Genomic DNA, 18,233 nt, shown 5'->3' on the forward strand with positions numbered 1-18,233 from the left:
CATCCTCAAAGTTTTAAAGCTTTTGAAAACGGCTGGAAAATCAAAGCGGTCACACTGTACCAAATATTGATTTTTCATCATACCCCACCAAAAATTACTGCTAAAGGTGAACAGCTTATTTCTTAAATAAAAAGACTAAAAGACAGAACACCGAAGAAAAATCAAATCAAGGATATTGTATCCGGTATCCGGCAGCAGTATTAGCATAGCTTCCACCATAGGTCTCGCGGAGACAGCCGTCCTGGACATAATGGCTGCGAGTCTGCAACAGCAGCGCTCCATCAACCTGCAGCTGCGCCGGGAGGTGGAGATGGAGCGGATGCCCGTCTCAGAGGCATGCTCCCTGATGATGAAGTACATGCTGGATCACGAGGAGGAGGACTGCCTGCTCAACGGATTCACCCAGAAGGTTAATCCGTTCCGTGAAAAGAACTCCTGCAGCATTCTGTAGGTCCGGAAAAAAACGGACTCGTTCCTAACAGTATTATCCTATAACTTATACTCAATTACGGCAGATATCTCTACCGTGCATGTCATGTAACCTATTTGCTGTTCGTTGTAAGTGTGCTGACCTCAATTACGTCTATAAACTGAGTATATACAATAGAATCGGGCGATTCGAGAATTTATGAATGTGTAAACAAAAAAAGGGAACCGTCTTGAACTTAAACGCCTGCATATGTGTGTATAAATATCGTGTATTTTGCTAATCCTGTAGCTCTTTATTGGAGAACTTAGCAAACACCTTCTCATAGTAAATGTTTTCTAATGAAATAATCCTGAAATAAAGCCATGTAGCCAAAGATTTTCATGTGAATAATATTGTTTTCGATTTAGTTTAGGTATTACATTCAAAATTTCAGAGTAGATCAAATGTCGTCTGCAAACTTTCGGGTAAGCTGTTTCACTTTTGGATGGGCGATGCGAGAAAACAAGTCCCTCGCTGTAAATCCCTACTTTGTTTTTCTTCATCAATTCCGGAGAAATCTTAAGAAGCGTGGAATCCACCAATTGAACCCGGTTGCCGTGGCCAAAATAGCGGGCAGAAAGTGGAGAGAAATGTCGCCGGCCCAGAAGTCTGTTTTTATTGAAATTGCCAAAATAAATCGCGCCAGAGTTGGGACTCGAAAACGCCCTACGGTTCTAGTTGCGGGGGCAAGAAGATAGTTTCTGTTTGAACACATACATTTTTGAAAGTCCATCAACGTTTTTTAACGTATTAACCCGCTTTCGCTTGAAATTTCCAAGAACAGTTTGCAACACTCCTACAACGCAGTACAGCTGTTTATCATCGTTTGCCAGCACTGACAGATTTGTGAAGTGTACAATAGAGCAATTTTACGAGAAATAAACCATGAGTTCGGGGTTTGTGACTGAAGCTGAGGCCGCTGAGCAGCGGCAGAGACGTCAGGAGGAATGGGAGCGTGTACGTCAACCTGAAGATCCACTGGAACGACCCGAGGAACCCTACGACGGACGGTCCTTGTACGAACGCCTTAAACAAAATAAGGACAAAAAAGACATGGAGTACGAAGAGGCTCACAAGCTTAGTATGTCCTAAAATGTACCATTACCAAAGCCCTGATCTAATATACGCATTGCATATACAGAAAACCTCATTCGCGGTCTGGACGACGATGAGGTCCATTTCTTGGAGCTTGTAGATGCCCACAAAATGAACGCGGAGCGCCAACAAATGCGCGATGAGGAGCTTGAGCTCGAGGACTTTCGGAATCGCGTGGAGAAGTTGCAGGAGGAGAGTGTAGACAAGGTAAGGATGACAAACTATTAGGTTTAAAATTCAATACAAAGCGAAAATTCGGAAACCCCCAGAAGCTGCAAGCGGAGCTGAAGACCACAGCAAAGTCCGGTGGAGCGTCTGCCGGGCGCAGCACCCAAAAGTCGTTACTTGGCCAGGGCATCAAGCGAAAGAATGGAGAACAGCCTACCACCAGCAAAGTAGCCAAGAATGCGGAGGGTGAGGTGCCCCAAACAACCGCGGAGGAGGCTGTCAAGGAGTCGCCGGTCAAGACAACGAACACTACGCTAACCACAAACAAGTACGACCAGGGAGCCTTAAAATGCATTGCTGTACTGCCAGGCATCGGTTCCTACACAGAGTCCAGTGACTCAGAGGCCAGCACGGACGAGGAAGAACCAGACCTATGCAGCAAGACCGATCTGTGTGGCCGGAAAATACCCAAGAAGAAGCAATGCACCGAGTAGGGTCAGCTTTTTATTTGGATTCTTAATATGTAGTTTCTTTCCTTGCAAGAGAATATAGCCTAGAGTGTAAACGAAACGTCTTACGCATCCTTCTTCTTGTTCCGATTGCGGTTTTTCACGTTCGTTGTCTCGTAGAAGTTGCTACCGATCTTTTTGCGTTTTTGGCTGCGCTCCAGTGAGCGTTTCTGCTTGGCCGTCAATCGAGGAGCCTTTGAGGTGCTGGGTCCATCGTCATCGGAGCTGCCGGCAACGTCCGAATCTCCCGGTTGAGTTTTGGCTACTCGGAATTTACCAGACGATGTAATGGCCAGTTGCTGCGTCTTCTTCGCCTTCGCCTTCTTATGCACAACACGCTGCAAGTCCTCGTCGTACTCGTCCTCAGAGTAAAACTCATCCGCCCCATCGCTCGAGTCCTCCTCTTCTTCGCCGAGTTTGTGGAGACGGGCCTTCTTCTTGGCCGCGCGCTCAGCCTTCTGCTGTTCTAGCAACTCAAGGTCTATGTGGTCTAGCTCCCTTACATCCTGCTGCTCGTACTCGAGACCAACGCGAATCTTTCGGAAGTCCTGAATTTGCTTAAACTCGCGTGCCTTTTTCACGGATTCGCTTACAAAGGTGGGTGCCTCAGATTTGGCATCTTCGTTGGGATCCGCGGCCACTTCTTCCTCTTGTTTACCCTCCTGTGACTTGGGAGTGGCAAAACCTTCAGGAGGAACATAGAAGGGCAGCTTGCCACGCTGCCAATCGTTAAGCACCATACGGGCTGTGACCGTTACATCTGGCTCGCCACCCTTTAACAACTTGCCGGTCTTCTGGGCAAGCTGCTCCAGGAAGTGTGTGGATGTGTTCCAATTATCTATTTTGTAGTTTTTCGCGATATATTCGTGACGCACGCGCTTTAGCAAGGAATCGACATAGTCCTCGGGATTGGTGACCAGTTCCACGCGAACAACGCCCTTCAGCACCTTTTCGGTGTCCGTTTCCGCGGTGGGGTACACCACGCCGGGACAATCGATCAGGAAGATGCGCTTCATCAGGGTAATATACTGCCACACCTTTGTCTCTCCCGCAATGGGAGCTACTTTACATACCTTCTTAGAGCGTAGGGCATTAATGACCGATGATTTACCGACATTGGGATACCCAATGAAACCCACGCTGATCTGCTTCTTATCCAAATGAAGTTTGCCCAACTGACGGAACAGGTTGATTAGAGCACCTAAGAGTAAAGAGGGACTGTTATCAATTGCATTCAAAATTAATATTCTCACAAACTTACCCTTTCCAAAGGGATGTTGCAGGGATGCATGGAACGCTATGGTGGGATACTCGGCACTCAGGATGGCCACCCAACGCTGGGTGACCCACACCGGCACCAAATCCACCTTGTTCAGGATAAAGAACAGATGCTTGTGTGGCTTTTCTTTGCGCAGGAACTCTTCAATGTACTTTGAACGGGTACCCATTGGATCACGGGCATCCAGGACCTGGAGCAGTACATCGGACGCATCCACAACCTTGTGCAACTCGTTCCAGATTCGCTTGCTCTGGCCAGCACCAAAGACCCAATCCCGTACGGCCTTCTTCTCGCCCGTGTCCTCCCGGATCAGATCCAAATCTTTGGCCGAATCGTACTTATCGGCCTGATCATCCGCCGCCTTGCTCAGATCCTCTAGGTCTCGCACTTTCAGGCTGACCCGCTTGCGCTGCTTTTTTGGCCCAAAGGTGCTGTCAAAGCTTTCGGTGTCCAGAAGGTGCACCCTTTTGTACTTGGCCGCTTCATTAAGCAGCGTAACTGGTAGCTGGGAAGGCTTCATGATCACTTGATAGGGATCCTTAACAGCTTTGCCAATCTCGTCCTGAAACTTCTGCAGTGCCGTTTGCGAGATGACTCGGGAATTGCTGAACCACTTGGGCGTGGGCTCTACTCGGGCCATCGTTCCAGCCGGCAGGCGCCCCTGAAATAACATACAATTAAGATTAGTTTTAATTATCAACTCCTATTTTACCCTCTTGAGCAAACCTTTAATTTTTTAAACACAATCTCTTACTAACATTTTAAACTCACTTCTGGAATTTTGATATCTTGGTATTTTAGGAGGTGTATTTATTTATATTAATATTTTTGGTTCAGATTTTAAATAAATGTTCAAATACATAATCCTTCTGTTATCAACAACCCATTTGGTTGACACCAAAAATAAGGTATGAATATCTCACTCTAAGCTATTGTTAAGATGTCTGACACCAGAACTCACCTGGAAAGGGGCAGGAGTAAGGATCTTTCCAGTGCGGTCGCGCTTAGCCTTGAAGTTGCGGTACATCTGCAGCCGCTTTATTGTCCCCTTGGTGCGGGGGTGTGCGACTCCCTTGAGGCCACTTTTTGGGCGCTCCGGATTCATCGAGTGGTTGGAGTGGTTAAATCCCTGCGTCCGGGGCTTCCCCCGGGGTGCTGCGTACCTTTGGCATGGTGTTTCAAATATGCCGTGGTCTACGAATAACAATAAAAATTTTTTTCGAAACGTTCAAACCAAAACACACGTGTTTGGTTTAAACAAGAAAAACAAAGGGATCGACCGTTGCACAGCACTGTTTGGCTTTACTTTGCAACACTGATTGAAAATGCGGTCGCAAAAAATCTCTACTACCAGGACTGGGCACACTTAAATCACAACACCATATAAAATAAGTTTAACTACAGCTTTAAAATTTGGATTGTTAATATTAATACTGACTAAAAGGTTGTAAAAACGAATTGCTCTTAAAAAAGATAATACTAGTATTAAATTATAAGGAATATCACGTGTTTTTTCAAAGTGCTTAGCAATATCAAGCAGTAAGCCTGTCTTAGATGGGTGTATTCGTGTGACCCGAACTGTGTTCAAGAAGCAAGCTGGTTTATATCCGTGTGCATACATATCCGCTTAGCCACGAGCTTCGGCTGCACTTAATAAGCCTTAATAGTTAACGAATTAGGATCTGCTTGTCTCCACAAACTAATAATGTGAATCAGGTCATTTAAAACGACCCGTAGTGTTTAGTTACGTAGTGATTACTGTTAAAGTAATATATATTTCCCAAGCCTGACTTGAAATTGCGTATGCGTGTGCCAGCGCCTGCATGTGTGTGTGTTTTGGAATGTGGCCCTGCACGAAATTCAAATAGTGACCATCCTTGAAAGTTGCACTTTTGCGCTTGCGAGATGGACGAGCATACACTGAACGACCTGTTGGAGTGCTCTGTGTGCCTAGAGCGATTGGACACCACTTCGAAAGTGCTTCCATGCCAGCACACCTTCTGCCGCAAGTGCTTGCAGGTGTGTAATACCAGTAGTTTATTCCCTTCATACTGATGTTAATAATGTTTTGTTTGTCTTAGGACATTGTGGCCAGCCAGCATAAGCTACGCTGTCCAGAATGTCGCATCTTGGTTTCTTGCAAAATCGATGAGCTTCCCCGAACGTCTTGCTAATGCGAATCTTGGAAGGTAACGACACCGCCCACGCAAGTTTTAACTGGCACAGCAGCCTACGCTCCAAAAGCTGAAATGCTCAGCTTATGAGTGGGGCTGAGTGCTGTTAGCAATGGAATGCATTAGATATAGAACTTCAATTCCCTTCTCACTTATTTTCAAAGGCATGAAACAAACGGCAGCAGCTGGAAAAGTTGACGGAAAGGGCGAGGAGGTCGAATCGCAGCCGGAGAAGCCACAAGCTAAGTCTTCAGTGGAGTCCACGGCCTCGTCTGCCAACCAAATCCTTCAGCAGCAACCACTTCAGAATTCCCAGCAGCCAGCCCGGCACAGACAGCGCCGTTTTCTACTTCCCCACGCCTATGCTCTCTTCGACTTCGCCTCCAGCGAAGCCAGTGATCTGAAGTTCAAGAAGGGAGATCTCATATTGCTTAAGCATCGCATTGACAACAACTGGTTTTTGGGCCAGGCGAATGGCCAAGAGGGCACCTTCCCTATCAACTACGTTAAGGTGTCGGTACCGCTGCCCATGCCACAGTGCATCGCCATGTACGACTTTAAGATGGGGCCCAACGACGAAGAGGGCTGTTTGGAGTTCAAAAAGAGCACCGTAATCCATGTCATGCGCCGCGTGGATCACAATTGGGCAGAAGGTCGCATAGGCCAAACCATTGGAATCTTTCCTATAGCTTTTGTAGAGCTGAATGCAGCGGCGAAGAAGTTGCTGGATAGCGGGGTCATTAACCTTTCACAGTGCCATCTGCCGCAGCAACAGGGGCAGCGGGCTCTTCCACCGGTTCCTGTTATTGATCCCACCGTAGTCACGGAGTCCAGTTCGGGATCCTCGAGCACCACGCCGGCGAGCAGTAACTCCAGCTCCACGTCCAGCTCCAACAATTGCAGTCCAAATCACCAGTCGTCGCTGCCAAACACTCCTCAGCATGTGGTAGCGTCTGGATCGGCGTCTGTTCGTTTTCGGGACAAAGGAGCCAAGGAAAAACGGCACTCACTGAATGCTTTGCTGGGAGGAGGCGCTCCTTTAAGTTTGCTGCAGACCAATCGTCATTCGGCCGAGATTTTAAGTTTGCCGAACGAATTGAGCCGCTTGGAGATGACCAATACGGCGGCTCCCAAGCCGGCGTCAGTCATGCAAACTTCCCGGGTTCTCAAAACAAATGTTCAGCAGCAGATGCCACCGAATCTGCCCTGGGGGTACTTGGCTCTGTTCCCGTATAAACCACGCCAAACAGATGAGCTAGAGTTGAAGAAGGGATGCGTTTACATAGTGACCGAACGATGTGTAGACGGTTGGTTCAAAGGCAAGAACTGGTTGGATATTGCCGGAGTGTTTCCGGGCAACTATTTAACGCCATTGCGCACCCGCGACCAGCAGCAGTTGATGCACCAGTGGAAATATGTTCCCCAAAGCTCAGATGCCCAGCAGACGAACCCACATCAGCAGCAAGTTGCCTCAGATGTCCGGCTCACCAACATGCTACCCATGCAGCCACCTGATTTGCCGCCCCGCCAACAGCAGACCACCGCCATAACCACCAGTTGTTCCGTCTGGACTAAGCCAGTGGAGACGCTTTTTAGCAGAAAGTCGGAACCGAAACCAGAAAGTGGCAATGCCACAAGCAGCAGTTCTTCGGGAGCAGTGGGTCTTATGCGGCGCTTAACCCATATGAAAACCCGCTCCAAATCCCCGGGGGCACCGCTTCAGCAAGGTTGCAAGGAAATTAGTGTGGAAACCACTACTGAACCAGCAGCTAAATTACACCCAGTGCATGTGAGGTGAGGTGAATGTAGTTTATAAACTTTAAGAAAAGCTTTCAAATTGGTTTATTTTATCTGTAGATCCGGTTCGTGCCCCAGTCAACTGCAGCACAGCCAATTAACTAATGAAACTCCAACAACGAAGGCAGCGCCCCAACAGCAGCAGTTTTTGTTCAAACAAATGCCTGGCCCCACAAATAGCAGTGTTTCGTACGGATCGCAACGTGTCAAAGGCAATAAAGATCGGCCTCAATTAATTTGGTTAGTTAACCCTTGTTTTACGCAACAGACAATCTTGACTTACCTTTGGTGTTTAAACGCAGCGCAAGGCAATCTTTGGATGCAGCCACATTTCGGAGCATGTACAGCAACACCGCGTCACCTCCGCCACCTGCCTCTTCGGTGGCCCCAGTTATCTATACAGGTGGACAGCAGCTAGCGCTCCCTGGAGGAGGACCTCAGTCCCAGTTGCATGCTAACATGATCATTGCACCAAGCCATCGAAAGTCGCACAGTCTGGACGCTGGCCATGTGTTGAGTCCCAGTAGCAATGTGATCACCGAGGCAGCCATTAAGGCCAGTGCCACAACTAAGTCGGCTTACTGCACCAGGGAAAGGTAGGTTTTTAGACCTACATGTGGTTTTAAGGTTTTAGTTTATATGTTCTGTTATTGCAGTCGCTTCCGTTGCATCGTGCCCTATCCACCGAACAGCGACATCGAACTGGAGCTGCATTTGGGCGACATCATATATGTGCAACGCAAGCAGAAGAATGGCTGGTACAAGGGCACGCATGCCCGCACTCACAAAACCGGACTGTTTCCCGCCTCCTTCGTTGAACCCGATTCCTAGGTGGCCTTCAGACAAAATGGAATTTATTTTACGAAATTTAAAATAACATATTTGTCAAAATTGATTCAATCGCCGGTCGATACGGGCTTCCATTTCGCCATCTCCTACTTAAAAAAAAAAAGAAATTGTACTCTTGCATTCGATTAGGCAGTCCGCTCTTCGTACTTTTATACGATCCCTAATCAAAATAGGCTAAACAAGTCTTAAGAAAAAGTTACTTAAGTTCTAGCAATTAGTTAGCTAGATAAACCATCTAACCGATTCCTGTGCCCGCTACGAAGTTATTTGTAATATAGGATTTTGAGTAATAAGCCTGGAGTTTTTTTTAACTTATTTTATTCACCAAGCAAAACATCGAGGCTAACAGTGGTTTGGACTACGGCAGTCGGAGGAATTACTCGCTCTTGTCGAACTTGGATCCGTAGATGGGGACGTACTGCAGCACAAGCTTCCAGTCGGTGTAGTAAAGCACCGCCAGGCCAGCAGCTCCACCAAATCCAGCTCCAGATCGGATGCTAGAAATGAAATAGACTGGTTAAGTTCTTGTTGGTTATGCAATGTGTTTTGTATGCTAGGAAACCGGAAACCCCGTAAATCATTTTTGGAGGAAAGGGCACAATATACAATACTTACAAGGAACTCGCGATCTCAGCGTGCTTCTTGCCAAAAGGTATGCGAAAAGCCATTTTTTGTCGATTATTACTTTTCTCGCAGCAAAAGATTCGCAACGGGTTGAAACTATTCGAATGCCCTAAATATTACCACAGCAGTATGACGCTAAATTAAGACAAACTTTAGATAGAAAGGTGACAACTCTGTATTGCCTACGTGAGAGCAACAATTTGTCATAAAAACATTTGGCTAAAAACTACTTAAAATTACAAAAATCAATATGAAAGTTTCCGTTTTTGGCGAACTTAACACATTCGAGCTGTTTATCCTGTGTACAGTAATACCGGCTGTTTTCGTTTTCTTGTGGACCCTAATATCTGGCGATATGAAGGTAGGGCATTTGGTTCTTATCAGAACAACCAATTTAAAGTAATTTTTTACTTTCAATTTGATAGAACTTCAAGGGCAGTAAACTGGCCTACTCAGTCTATACGGCCAAGGACCCGATTAATTGCTATCAGGAATACATGCCGGAAAAACAAAAGGATTCTTAGAATATCAAAGCCTTATCATGTATTCAAATTGTACATATGTACATATACGAAATAAAAGCAAATAATAGGAGGATTTATTTATAGTCACTATGATTTAAAGCAACTAAATTGTATTATTTAACTTTGTATTATATTTTTTATTAACCATATTATGTTTTCTAAATCCTCCATTTATTAAATATCTCGCAAGGATCATAAATAATAAATTACGCTTTTTAATATTCTGAACTGATATAAATTTTTAGTTATTGGGATGATTTAAAAGTAATCAAATGGAAAATTGCAGTAAAATTTATTTTATCCCAAGCTGGTCACACCCACGTGTTCGTGGTATTTTAAGCGTTGCCTCTTACTCTCTCACTAAACAGCAAGTTAAAGAATTTAATACAATTTTTGTTTGATAATTGGTTAAAATAACGTATTTAACGTCGGGTTTGAGCTCTTTCCATCGAGTCCGGCGCACACCCTCGTGCCAATCTGCACCAGCAATTTGACAGTCCCGAAAATAGACCAGAAACTAGAGCAACCAAAGGAGACAACTACGCAGAAGAGAAACAAAAACAATGTCGGAAACATACGGTTTGTCATCACACAACTTACTAATTAATGACTGTTACTAATTAATTCCGGTGCTGGGTACTTACCCAGATTACCTATTCAAGTTCCTGATAATTGGCAGTGCTGGCAGTGGCAAAAGTTGTCTGTTGCATCACTTCATCGAGAGCAAGTGTAAGTCGGTAGTCAAAACTGGTGAAAGCCAATCCTTAAAGGTTTTAATGCAATATTTACCTATTAGTCAAAGACGACAGTTCGCACACGATTGGCGTAGAGTTTGGCTCACGAATTGTGAATGTCGGCGGAAAATCGGTCAAGCTGCAAATATGGGATACGGCTGGACAGGAGAGATTTCGCTCGGTGACGCGATCGTACTACCGAGGAGCTGCCGGAGCTCTCCTGGTGTACGATGCCACTTCGCGGGACTCGTTTAATGCCTTGACAAACTGGCTGAATGATGCGCGCACCCTCGCCAGTCCAAACATTGTGATCCTCTTAGTGGGCAACAAAAAGGACTTGGAGGAGGCGCGGGATGTGACCTTTCTGGAGGCCAGCACATTTGCTCAGGAGAACGGTCTGTTTACACTGTTCATTACTTCAAAATCTTTTTCTTCAATCCCGTTTTACCAATTCGTAGAGCTAATCTTCCTGGAGACGAGTGCCAAGACGGGCGAAAACGTGGAAGAGGCTTTTCTTAAGTGCTCTAAGACCATCCTGGCAAAGATTGAGACCGGGGAGCTGGATCCCGAGCGCATTGGCAGCGGCATTCAGTACGGCGGGGCAGCTCTGCGCAACTTACAGACGCGACAGCGTAGCATTAACAAACCGGATTGCACATGCCGCGTTTAATCCTCTTGTACCGTGTACTACGTACGGTTAGGAGAGCAAATTTATCTCTATTTTATCTCAAACCGGAATGCGCACTCGTATTCCCCTTAGTTTTACTTGTGTGTGTCCCCTTTGTTTTAGTTTGTATTTTGTCTTGATAGATTAATCATTCCAAATGAAAGCCTAATGCGCTACGGTTCGTTTTAAAATAACTTAACCTTTTTAATTGCCTATGATTTCGGATTTATTCCCAAAATGTTACTTACTATAATTTGTAATTCGTAAAGCACGAGAAGCCCTCGAACAACGAAATATGTATGGCACATGAGTCGGATCGAGAGGTGAGGAGAATGCACTCTGCATTTTTATTGTAAATAAGTGGCGTTCCGTCGTTGACGACGTCGATTGTAAATCTAACTCAAGCATGCACGCGATAAATAAAAACGCAAAAACTAAAAAAACGATTTTAATTCCAAATTTATTTATAATATTTTTAAGGCTTGGGGGTATACAAAAATATTTAATTTCTAGTAACAGTACAAAAGTGCATGCATTAAGAACTTTGAGTTATTGGTATTTTTAAATTTTTTTTTTGCTCTTAGCAAATTAAAATTTGTTTTTTTAGAGAGCCTTCTTGAACAGTCTGAGCAATAGCAACCAATAAAATTTTGATCCGTTATAGGGTCGGATACACAGCTCTTTGTTCTCGCATAATTATTTTGTTATTAAAATGATTTCTGCGACTAGGCATATAATTATTACTTTAAGCCGCCTTTCCTTTTAACATCGAGAGAATTTTTTTCGAAGCTGGACAACAAAAGGCATGCAGTTACGAATAAATTCTTTCGAGGTTAAAGGAAAAAGACAGCCGTGTGGGAAGATCAGCCTAGGCATCGCATTTACTTAACTTCTGAAGCGCGTGCTTGGCAGCAGCCAACTTGGCCTGATTCTTATTGCTGCCGAATCCGTAAACTTTGATCGACTTCTCCATGCAAGTGAACTCACAACTGATCATCACTTTATCCTGGTCGACGATGGGCGTACTAAAAACTGGGTTGGCGAGCTTATGCTCTGTAAGCTGGCGGATGGGATTGATGGGCACGTTACGCGTAAACTCTTGCAGCTCCGGCTCGAAAAGGTTGAAGATTACTTCCCAGGTTCGCTCCAGATCCCTGCAATCCAGGTAAACAGCGGCAATCAAAGCCTCTAAAACATCGCCCAGGGCCTTTGGAACATCCACGTTTGTCGACATGTTGAAATCACCCTTGGGCGGGGCGTCTGGCTTTTTGCCGTTGGGAATGGCACTCAGTTTCTCCTTCAGTTCCAACATCTCTAGCTCGTCATCCAAGTCCAGCTGAGTGAGGTGCACGTCGGCTTCTTCAAGCAGAATGCGCACATGATTGGTGACCCTGTGTCCCTGGCTCTCCTGGAACTGCACAAACTTAGAAATCGATTCGGAGAGCATCGCGTTCTCCGCCAGAATAAAGAAGTGCAGTCTATGCCGCACGCAAATACAGGCCAGAGTCGTATTATTGACCAAAGCGGATCGCAGATCAGTAAGGGCTCCGGGATTCATTTTAGTGTTGTTCTCGAAAATATAAGCGGAGATTAGAAAGTCTAGTATGGCGTCGCCTATGAACTCCAGTTCCTGGTAGCAGCCAGTGATCCGATTTGTGGGGTATGACGGATGAGTGAGCGCCTGCAGCAGGTATCCCCGATCCCTGAACGTGTAGCCCAGATTCTCCTCCAGGTGACTGTGATTTATGAGAAAGCCATCGATTTCCGTTGTGCTCACGTTCGCCCGCATCTTGGCGCCGCCCAAACTGAGGTCCAGCAACTGGGTGAGCGGCTTGTCAACGTCTGGCCTGCAAATGTTAAAGTATTCCAGCATCCGAAAACCGTGCTGAAGTCCGTAGTTCTTCACGATCACGCCAAGAAGCGCCTCCAAAGTATCAGCAACAACCTTGTCGGCAATCTTTACCCGACCCACGCAGAAATTGACCTCGGCGGAAAAGTCGGAGGCGGCATGATGGGTATGTGAATTCAATTGGCAGCCCTCTACGAAGTGCTGAAAGTTAGGAGTGCTGCAGTTACTCTCGACCAACGATTCCTCGTCGCTAAGCGCCAGATCACGCAGATTATGCGGACCAACCAGCTGGGCCAAGCCCGGCTTTTCGTGCCACAAGGCCAGTACATTGTGGGGTAAACTAATGCTGGGTGGTATCCATGTGTATCTCGGTGTAAAAAGCGTGGTGCTAATCTTCCTGGGTATGTCCGTATCACTGAGGCAGTACAGCAGATTCCGGTTTGAGACAAGCTTGGACTTGACCTGCGTGAGGGTGCCCTCGTTCCAGTCGGGATACTTGTTTGCCAAGTAAAGTGTGGCACTCAGTTTGAGAAAAGAGTCGCCCAGCATCTCCAGGCGCTCCATGTCGTACACATCAGCGCTGCCCGACGAAGTGATGGCAGCCAGAAGTTCACCCTGCTCCGCGGCCGATATGTACTGATTCGAAACGCTTTTCTGCAGGATAGACAGGCGGTTCGCCTTTCCAGAAGAAGTCGGACTCGCTGGCATCAGCGCTGGTAGGTCTATTTTCGACTTGGCTGGACTTCTACTCCCATAGATATTTCCTTTGGGCATTTTAAACTGAGTCTCTGCCCAGTACTCCTTATCCTCGATCTCCATCTTGTCCAGGCGAGACACTTGCCCGGCTATGAACTTGTAGTAGTAGTCAACCTCTACTTGATATGCGCCCATGATTTTGCGCGATATATCCACCGGCTCCATGTACTGCTGCCACGGATTCTCGAAATCAGCAATGTGGAGGTTGGCCATGGCCGTCTCCACGGACTTTGTCGGCAGCGGTTCCAAAAGGGAACGCGGCTCTTCAAGCTCCTCAGTGCCTATGGCATTTCCCAAAGGGTCGACATTCCTTTTCAACGACCAATCGATTTCCAAAGGTTTGGGCCTGTAGTCTGCTCCATTCAAGGCAAGCTGCTGCAGTCCCAAATAGGCATTAAACCGCTTTCGCAGGCTCTCTGCGTGGAGAAGGAAGTGCATTCGGCGCAGAATGCTAGGCAGGAAGATCAGCTTCAACCAGAGGTCGCCAGGGAACTCGAAGTTGAAGCACAGCTCCGGAATTAGGACCACTTTGGCTCTGGCCTTGCTCTGCACGGAAGTTTTAGTTCGCTGCTGGACGTAGAAGTTGAGCTGCTCTGTCAGCTCCCTGACCTCTATCAGAAATTGATCTTTATGCACGACGTCGACGATATGGTTGCTGTACTTGGACATCGTAAATTCGTAGTAAGTCTTGTCCTGTTGGCTCTTCTCCATCAAGCTGAACGGAGTGAGGTCCCGGTGCACCTTAGTAACCAGCATGCGCTTGGACTCGTAGTTGGCATACCACTGGGTCACGATCTTGCCCTCAAAGTCCTCGGGCCGAGGAGCTGGTTGCAGTTTCCGCTGTGCCACACTTGACCTTTGGACTTGGGGCAATCTCTGGAACTTGCTTACCAGCGGCCAGTCGATGCCCTTCCGCTGATTCTCAGCAGCAATGAGAGGGACAACCAAGTAAGAGTTCTCCTTGCTGCGACGATCCAGTACGAAAAACGGATGCCACACCTTTAAAAGATCGCGGAACACTGTACCGTGAAAGTGATGGAGCAGTTCCAACTGGTCAGCATTCTGGATAACCACTTCCAGCGGTTCCTCAGCTACACGGACATGGAGTTTACCTTGATGGGTGAACAGCGGCATCTCCGCTAGGAGGGGAAGCTTGTTTCGCAGCAGCAGAGCGCAGTTTCTGGTCGTCTGAAGGTTAGTAAACATGTGCTCTGTATAGTCATTCCGCTCGAACTGCGGCTCCAAGAAGATCTCATAGGCGTAGCAAACTTCGCCCACTCGGGGACGTGCGTCAAAGAACTCCGCAGGACAGTCGGTCTTGTAGGTGCGATCCTTGACCACATCGTCCCTCTCTTTCCCAGTCACTAGAGATATAAAATTTGTGTTGGTTATTGAATTGAATATGTGCTTTTCATGGGGACCCACCATCGTCGCCGTATTTCTTCCAGTGCTCAAAGTGGACATTAGCAATTTCCGCCACCCGCTCTTTAAGCGTTATGGGCAGGAATCTCTCGTTGAGCTCACGCAAGTAGTAGAGTTGCTTAACTGCCTTGAAGGCGGCCGATAGTTTGGCGGACTTAACACAACCCATAGGATCACTCTGTAATAATAAAAACAATTAGTCTTAGGCTGTCAACATCGTCAATCTTTTCTTACGTAAATCGTTTCTTTTAGCCTGGAATTCAGTGGCAGTCTGATGGAAATCACTTTCTTTTCTCTTGCAGAGTAACCAAACAGTGCCTTAGTGGCGTCTTCGTCCAACAAATTAATCCAGGGAATCACAAAGCCGAAGGCATCTGTGGGCATGGATTGGCAGTACCGATGGAGCAGAATTAAAGCATTGCTAGCCATCAAAACGGCACCGTGTTCGTTGACGAAAGGCGGAATAAGGTCCTGGAAGTGTTCTTTGATTTCGAATAATTCCGGCTCAGATCGCTCTAGAACGCGAGTGTTTAGATACGCGGCAATCTCGGCGTGGGCTTCGCGATACTCAAGGATTTGCTTTGACACCTTAATTTTGTCCAGCTCGGAGACAAACATCACGAAGCTGGCTTCCTTTGAACGAGCCCGGCCCTTCGTTTGCACGTACATGTTGAATGTTTTGAGCGGATCAAGGATCAGTACATAGTTGCAGGCCTGCACATCGATGCCCTCCTCCAGAACGCTTGAACAAACCATTAGATTGGCGTTGCCGTCTCGGAATTGCTGAATGGCCTTTAGAAAAGAGAGATTTGTTTTTGGTTCAATTATTATTCATATTAAAAGGTTGGAAGAACGGCCGTTCTCTTCCCTAGCTGTCTTCTGACACACATACCGATTTTGTCCTGTTCCGATCCAGGACGCTCTCGAAGTCCGGGGATATTGAGTTGCGGCCCACCATAAACTGCGGAGTAAGAACATTCCGCAGCTCGGGAGTGGCCTCAATAAAGTTCAGCAGCAGGCCATAGATGCACTTGCATGTGTAACGGCGTTCGACAAAAACCAGACAACAGATATCCTTCGGATCCTTGTGGGCAAAGGTTTTCTTAAGGTAATGCAAAAATTGCTGCACCTTCGGCGTTGAGAAGTTTAAGATGGTCTCCTCCGTGTTCGCCTTTTCATCGGGATCTGCGTCATCGTCTACCATGTCCCGCAGCTTCTGCACCAGCAAGTGCCGAATGCTTTCGCACAGCGTGAGAGCCGTTCTGTGCATTAGCTTTAGGCTAAGCGTCTCTGCCTGGCGCTTCTTTATCTCAAACTCGACAATCAGCGATACGATGGCTATGGAGGCCGCGTAGATGCCGTAATCCTGCAGCTGGAACACAAAATCGTTGAAAAGCTGCTTAACGAAACTTTTCTTTTGTGGGTCTCGTTGGTTTTGCAAGGACTTCGACCTCCGCACAGGCTGAACGCCAATGTCCATTAGGTCCAAGGTCGCAAAGAACTTGGCAATCTGCGACCGTATAGACTCAGTGATCGAAAAGGCCTGGGTCTGACTAGGGTACGGAAGCAGAAACTCCTTGGGCTTTGTCGAGTATCTGAAAGCAATAGCTCATTAAAGGGGTTTTCACAGAAAAGTCCTGCATTGCATACAGCATTATGTTTTCCATCTCCTTGGTGTCTGATACGGTAATGATGTTCCCTCTAAACGTGGTCTCCAGTTCCTTTAGTTTTTTCGCAACATTCTTTATCTCATTTCCTTTGATCAAAACTCCGGTGAGCCCCACCACTCGCGGCAAGCGCATATTCTGGCCCACGCAAAGAAAGAGACGCATGAACTCACGATACGGATGATTTCCAGTTCCATGATGACACTCGTCAATGATCACGATGCTTACGCAGCTCAACTCCAGGTGTCGCTGGGTGAAAAGATCCAAGATTACCTGGGCCGTGCCCACCAGAACCTATGTAAATTGAATTGTTTAAGATAAGTCGAGTGTTTAAGCTATGTCTTTACTTAAATATCTATATTTTTTAATATAAACAAAACCAAAGATTTGAGGAAACTTTCAATAATTTGTTTATAAAATTTTTAGAATCCCTTTTCTATAAAAAAAAATTATTTGAAAGTAGGTGCCAAAAATGATACCTTATTATCAGCAGTAAAATGTATTCCAATACTTAGCGAAACCCGATTCCCTGTGGATATGAAAACGCTGACTCTGTAACATTAAACTGCTGAGGGCATTAGGACCGGCAACGCTTTGTAAGCTAGACCACTTGAAGTGGTGAATCAGGGTCCAGTGGCGATCCCTTATGTATGTATGTGTATATATGTGTATGTACAAATTCCGTACGTGACTATAAGAAGAAATCAATTCTTAGGGACACGTCATACGTCCCATAGGAAAAGGCAGACTCCTTAAGTACAAGATACTCACTTGATTGTTTTGAATCTCATCGGACCACTGGCCGCGTGTCCACTCGTCTACGCCCTGTTCGCCTACATAGAATCCGACTTTTAAATTCGTATACCGCTTGGCGAACACAGCCTGTTGACGAGCCAATTCCACGGTGTTGCACATAAACAGCGCACGCTTTCCACCATTTTCGATCGTTCTGGGAATTGTTCACAAAGCGCATGCAGCTTTATTTATATATGAATGTCTATGAATGAATCTAACTGGGCAACTCACTTGTCCAAGTCCTGCGAGAATCGCTTAAGTGCCAGAATGGCCACGAAGGTTTTCCCGGATCCCGTGGGCAAGTAAATGATGCCATTGTGCTTGGTAATGCAATCTACGAGTCGCAGTTGATAATCTCGAGCCTGTCCGGTAGTTTTCCGTTTATTTGGGGATTAAAACTCTGTTCTGGTGTAAAGAATCTCACCTTTATTTCCGGATCATCAATGTTTTGATTCATGGTTAAAAAAATTCGTTTTAGCCGTACAAAAAAAAAAAAAAAAAATTGTTTAATAAATGCGCTCTAAAAGCCTTTTCTTAGTCTGACGCCTGGACAGATTATGCTGACGTGGTGAAATCGACAATGCAATAAAGACGATTATGCCAGTTTGATATCTTGGGATTCACCGGTTTTGTTTATGCGATTTTAATGTTAAAGCTTTGCAGTAAAGTGGCAGCACCCTGAACTAACATAAGAAAATGTTTTGCACTGCCTTTCCCTGCTTTTCACTTGACAATAAACCTTGCGCGATCGTAATTTTTATTTAAAGTATCACTTCTTGAAAATAAGAACTACAAAATTAAGATGATAGCTAATGTGATATGTCAAAAAAACACAAAGAACTGCCGGCGGCAGAG

At 46.1% G+C, this 18,233-nt stretch overlaps 9 protein-coding genes across 9 annotated transcripts; 6 read left to right on the plus strand and 3 right to left on the minus strand.

Annotated features, from left to right (window-relative positions):
* Positions 1-56: 56 nt before the first annotated feature.
* LOC108093970 (guanine nucleotide-binding protein subunit gamma-1) lies at positions 57-817 on the plus strand. The gene has a single exon (XM_017194376.1). The coding sequence runs from the start codon at positions 251-253 to the stop codon at positions 449-451; it is 201 nt and encodes a 66-aa protein (XP_017049865.1). The 5' UTR covers positions 57-250; the 3' UTR covers positions 452-817.
* A 56-nt stretch (positions 818-873) lies between these two features.
* Positions 874-1,260, plus strand: LOC122320109. Its single transcript, XM_043208227.1, has one exon. It carries the CDS (start codon positions 874-876, stop codon positions 1,165-1,167), a length of 294 nt encoding a protein of 97 aa, XP_043064162.1. The 3' UTR covers positions 1,168-1,260.
* An 80-nt stretch (positions 1,261-1,340) lies between these two features.
* On the plus strand, positions 1,341-2,302 carry LOC108093969 (PSME3-interacting protein). Its single transcript, XM_017194375.2, has 3 exons — positions 1,341-1,550; positions 1,611-1,771; positions 1,834-2,302. Exons 1-3 carry the CDS (start codon positions 1,355-1,357, stop codon positions 2,224-2,226), a joined length of 750 nt encoding a protein of 249 aa, XP_017049864.1. The 5' UTR covers positions 1,341-1,354; the 3' UTR covers positions 2,227-2,302.
* Positions 2,224-4,809, minus strand: LOC108093968 (nucleolar GTP-binding protein 2). The gene is given in 4 exon segments (XM_017194374.2): positions 2,224-3,442; positions 3,503-4,181; positions 4,482-4,667; positions 4,669-4,809. Coding segments are annotated over 4 exon segments (2,025 nt in total). The 5' UTR covers positions 4,693-4,809; the 3' UTR covers positions 2,224-2,306.
* A 137-nt stretch (positions 4,810-4,946) lies between these two features.
* Positions 4,947-8,633, plus strand: LOC108094012 (E3 ubiquitin-protein ligase SH3RF1). The gene is given in 8 exon segments (XM_017194439.2): positions 4,947-4,964; positions 5,306-5,539; positions 5,602-5,674; positions 5,677-5,709; positions 5,859-7,488; positions 7,552-7,731; positions 7,794-8,087; positions 8,148-8,633. Coding segments are annotated over 7 exon segments (2,499 nt in total). The 5' UTR covers positions 4,947-4,964; positions 5,306-5,425; the 3' UTR covers positions 8,323-8,633.
* Positions 8,618-9,091, minus strand: LOC108094014 (cytochrome b-c1 complex subunit 10). The gene is made up of 2 exons (XM_017194441.2): positions 8,956-9,091; positions 8,618-8,837 (listed from the first exon to the last, which is right to left on the minus strand). The coding sequence occupies exons 1-2, from the start codon at positions 9,006-9,008 to the stop codon at positions 8,717-8,719; spliced, it is 174 nt and encodes a 57-aa protein (XP_017049930.1). The 5' UTR covers positions 9,009-9,091; the 3' UTR covers positions 8,618-8,716.
* Positions 9,092-9,111: 20 nt separating this feature from the next.
* On the plus strand, positions 9,112-9,561 carry LOC108094013. Its single transcript, XM_017194440.2, has 2 exons — positions 9,112-9,325; positions 9,390-9,561. Exons 1-2 carry the CDS (start codon positions 9,215-9,217, stop codon positions 9,486-9,488), a joined length of 210 nt encoding a protein of 69 aa, XP_017049929.1. The 5' UTR covers positions 9,112-9,214; the 3' UTR covers positions 9,489-9,561.
* A 240-nt stretch (positions 9,562-9,801) lies between these two features.
* On the plus strand, positions 9,802-11,027 carry LOC108093947 (ras-related protein Rab-4B). Its single transcript, XM_017194343.2, has 4 exons — positions 9,802-10,067; positions 10,137-10,217; positions 10,285-10,617; positions 10,681-11,027. Exons 1-4 carry the CDS (start codon positions 10,052-10,054, stop codon positions 10,890-10,892), a joined length of 642 nt encoding a protein of 213 aa, XP_017049832.1. The 5' UTR covers positions 9,802-10,051; the 3' UTR covers positions 10,893-11,027.
* A 303-nt stretch (positions 11,028-11,330) lies between these two features.
* LOC108093946 (endoribonuclease Dicer) lies at positions 11,331-18,200 on the minus strand. Its single transcript, XM_017194342.2, has 8 exons — positions 17,803-18,200; positions 17,610-17,740; positions 17,355-17,532; positions 16,567-16,877; positions 15,809-16,511; positions 15,151-15,708; positions 14,920-15,094; positions 11,331-14,858 (listed from the first exon to the last, which is right to left on the minus strand). The coding sequence occupies exons 1-8, from the start codon at positions 17,833-17,835 to the stop codon at positions 11,758-11,760; spliced, it is 5,190 nt and encodes a 1,729-aa protein (XP_017049831.1). The 5' UTR covers positions 17,836-18,200; the 3' UTR covers positions 11,331-11,757.
* Positions 18,201-18,233: the final 33 nt, after the last annotated feature.

The sequence above is a fragment of the Drosophila ficusphila genome, unplaced genomic scaffold (assembly GCF_018152265.1).
Source record: "Drosophila ficusphila isolate 14025-0441.05 unplaced genomic scaffold, ASM1815226v1 contig_414, whole genome shotgun sequence".
Lineage (NCBI taxonomy): Eukaryota > Metazoa > Arthropoda > Insecta > Diptera > Drosophilidae > Drosophila > Drosophila ficusphila.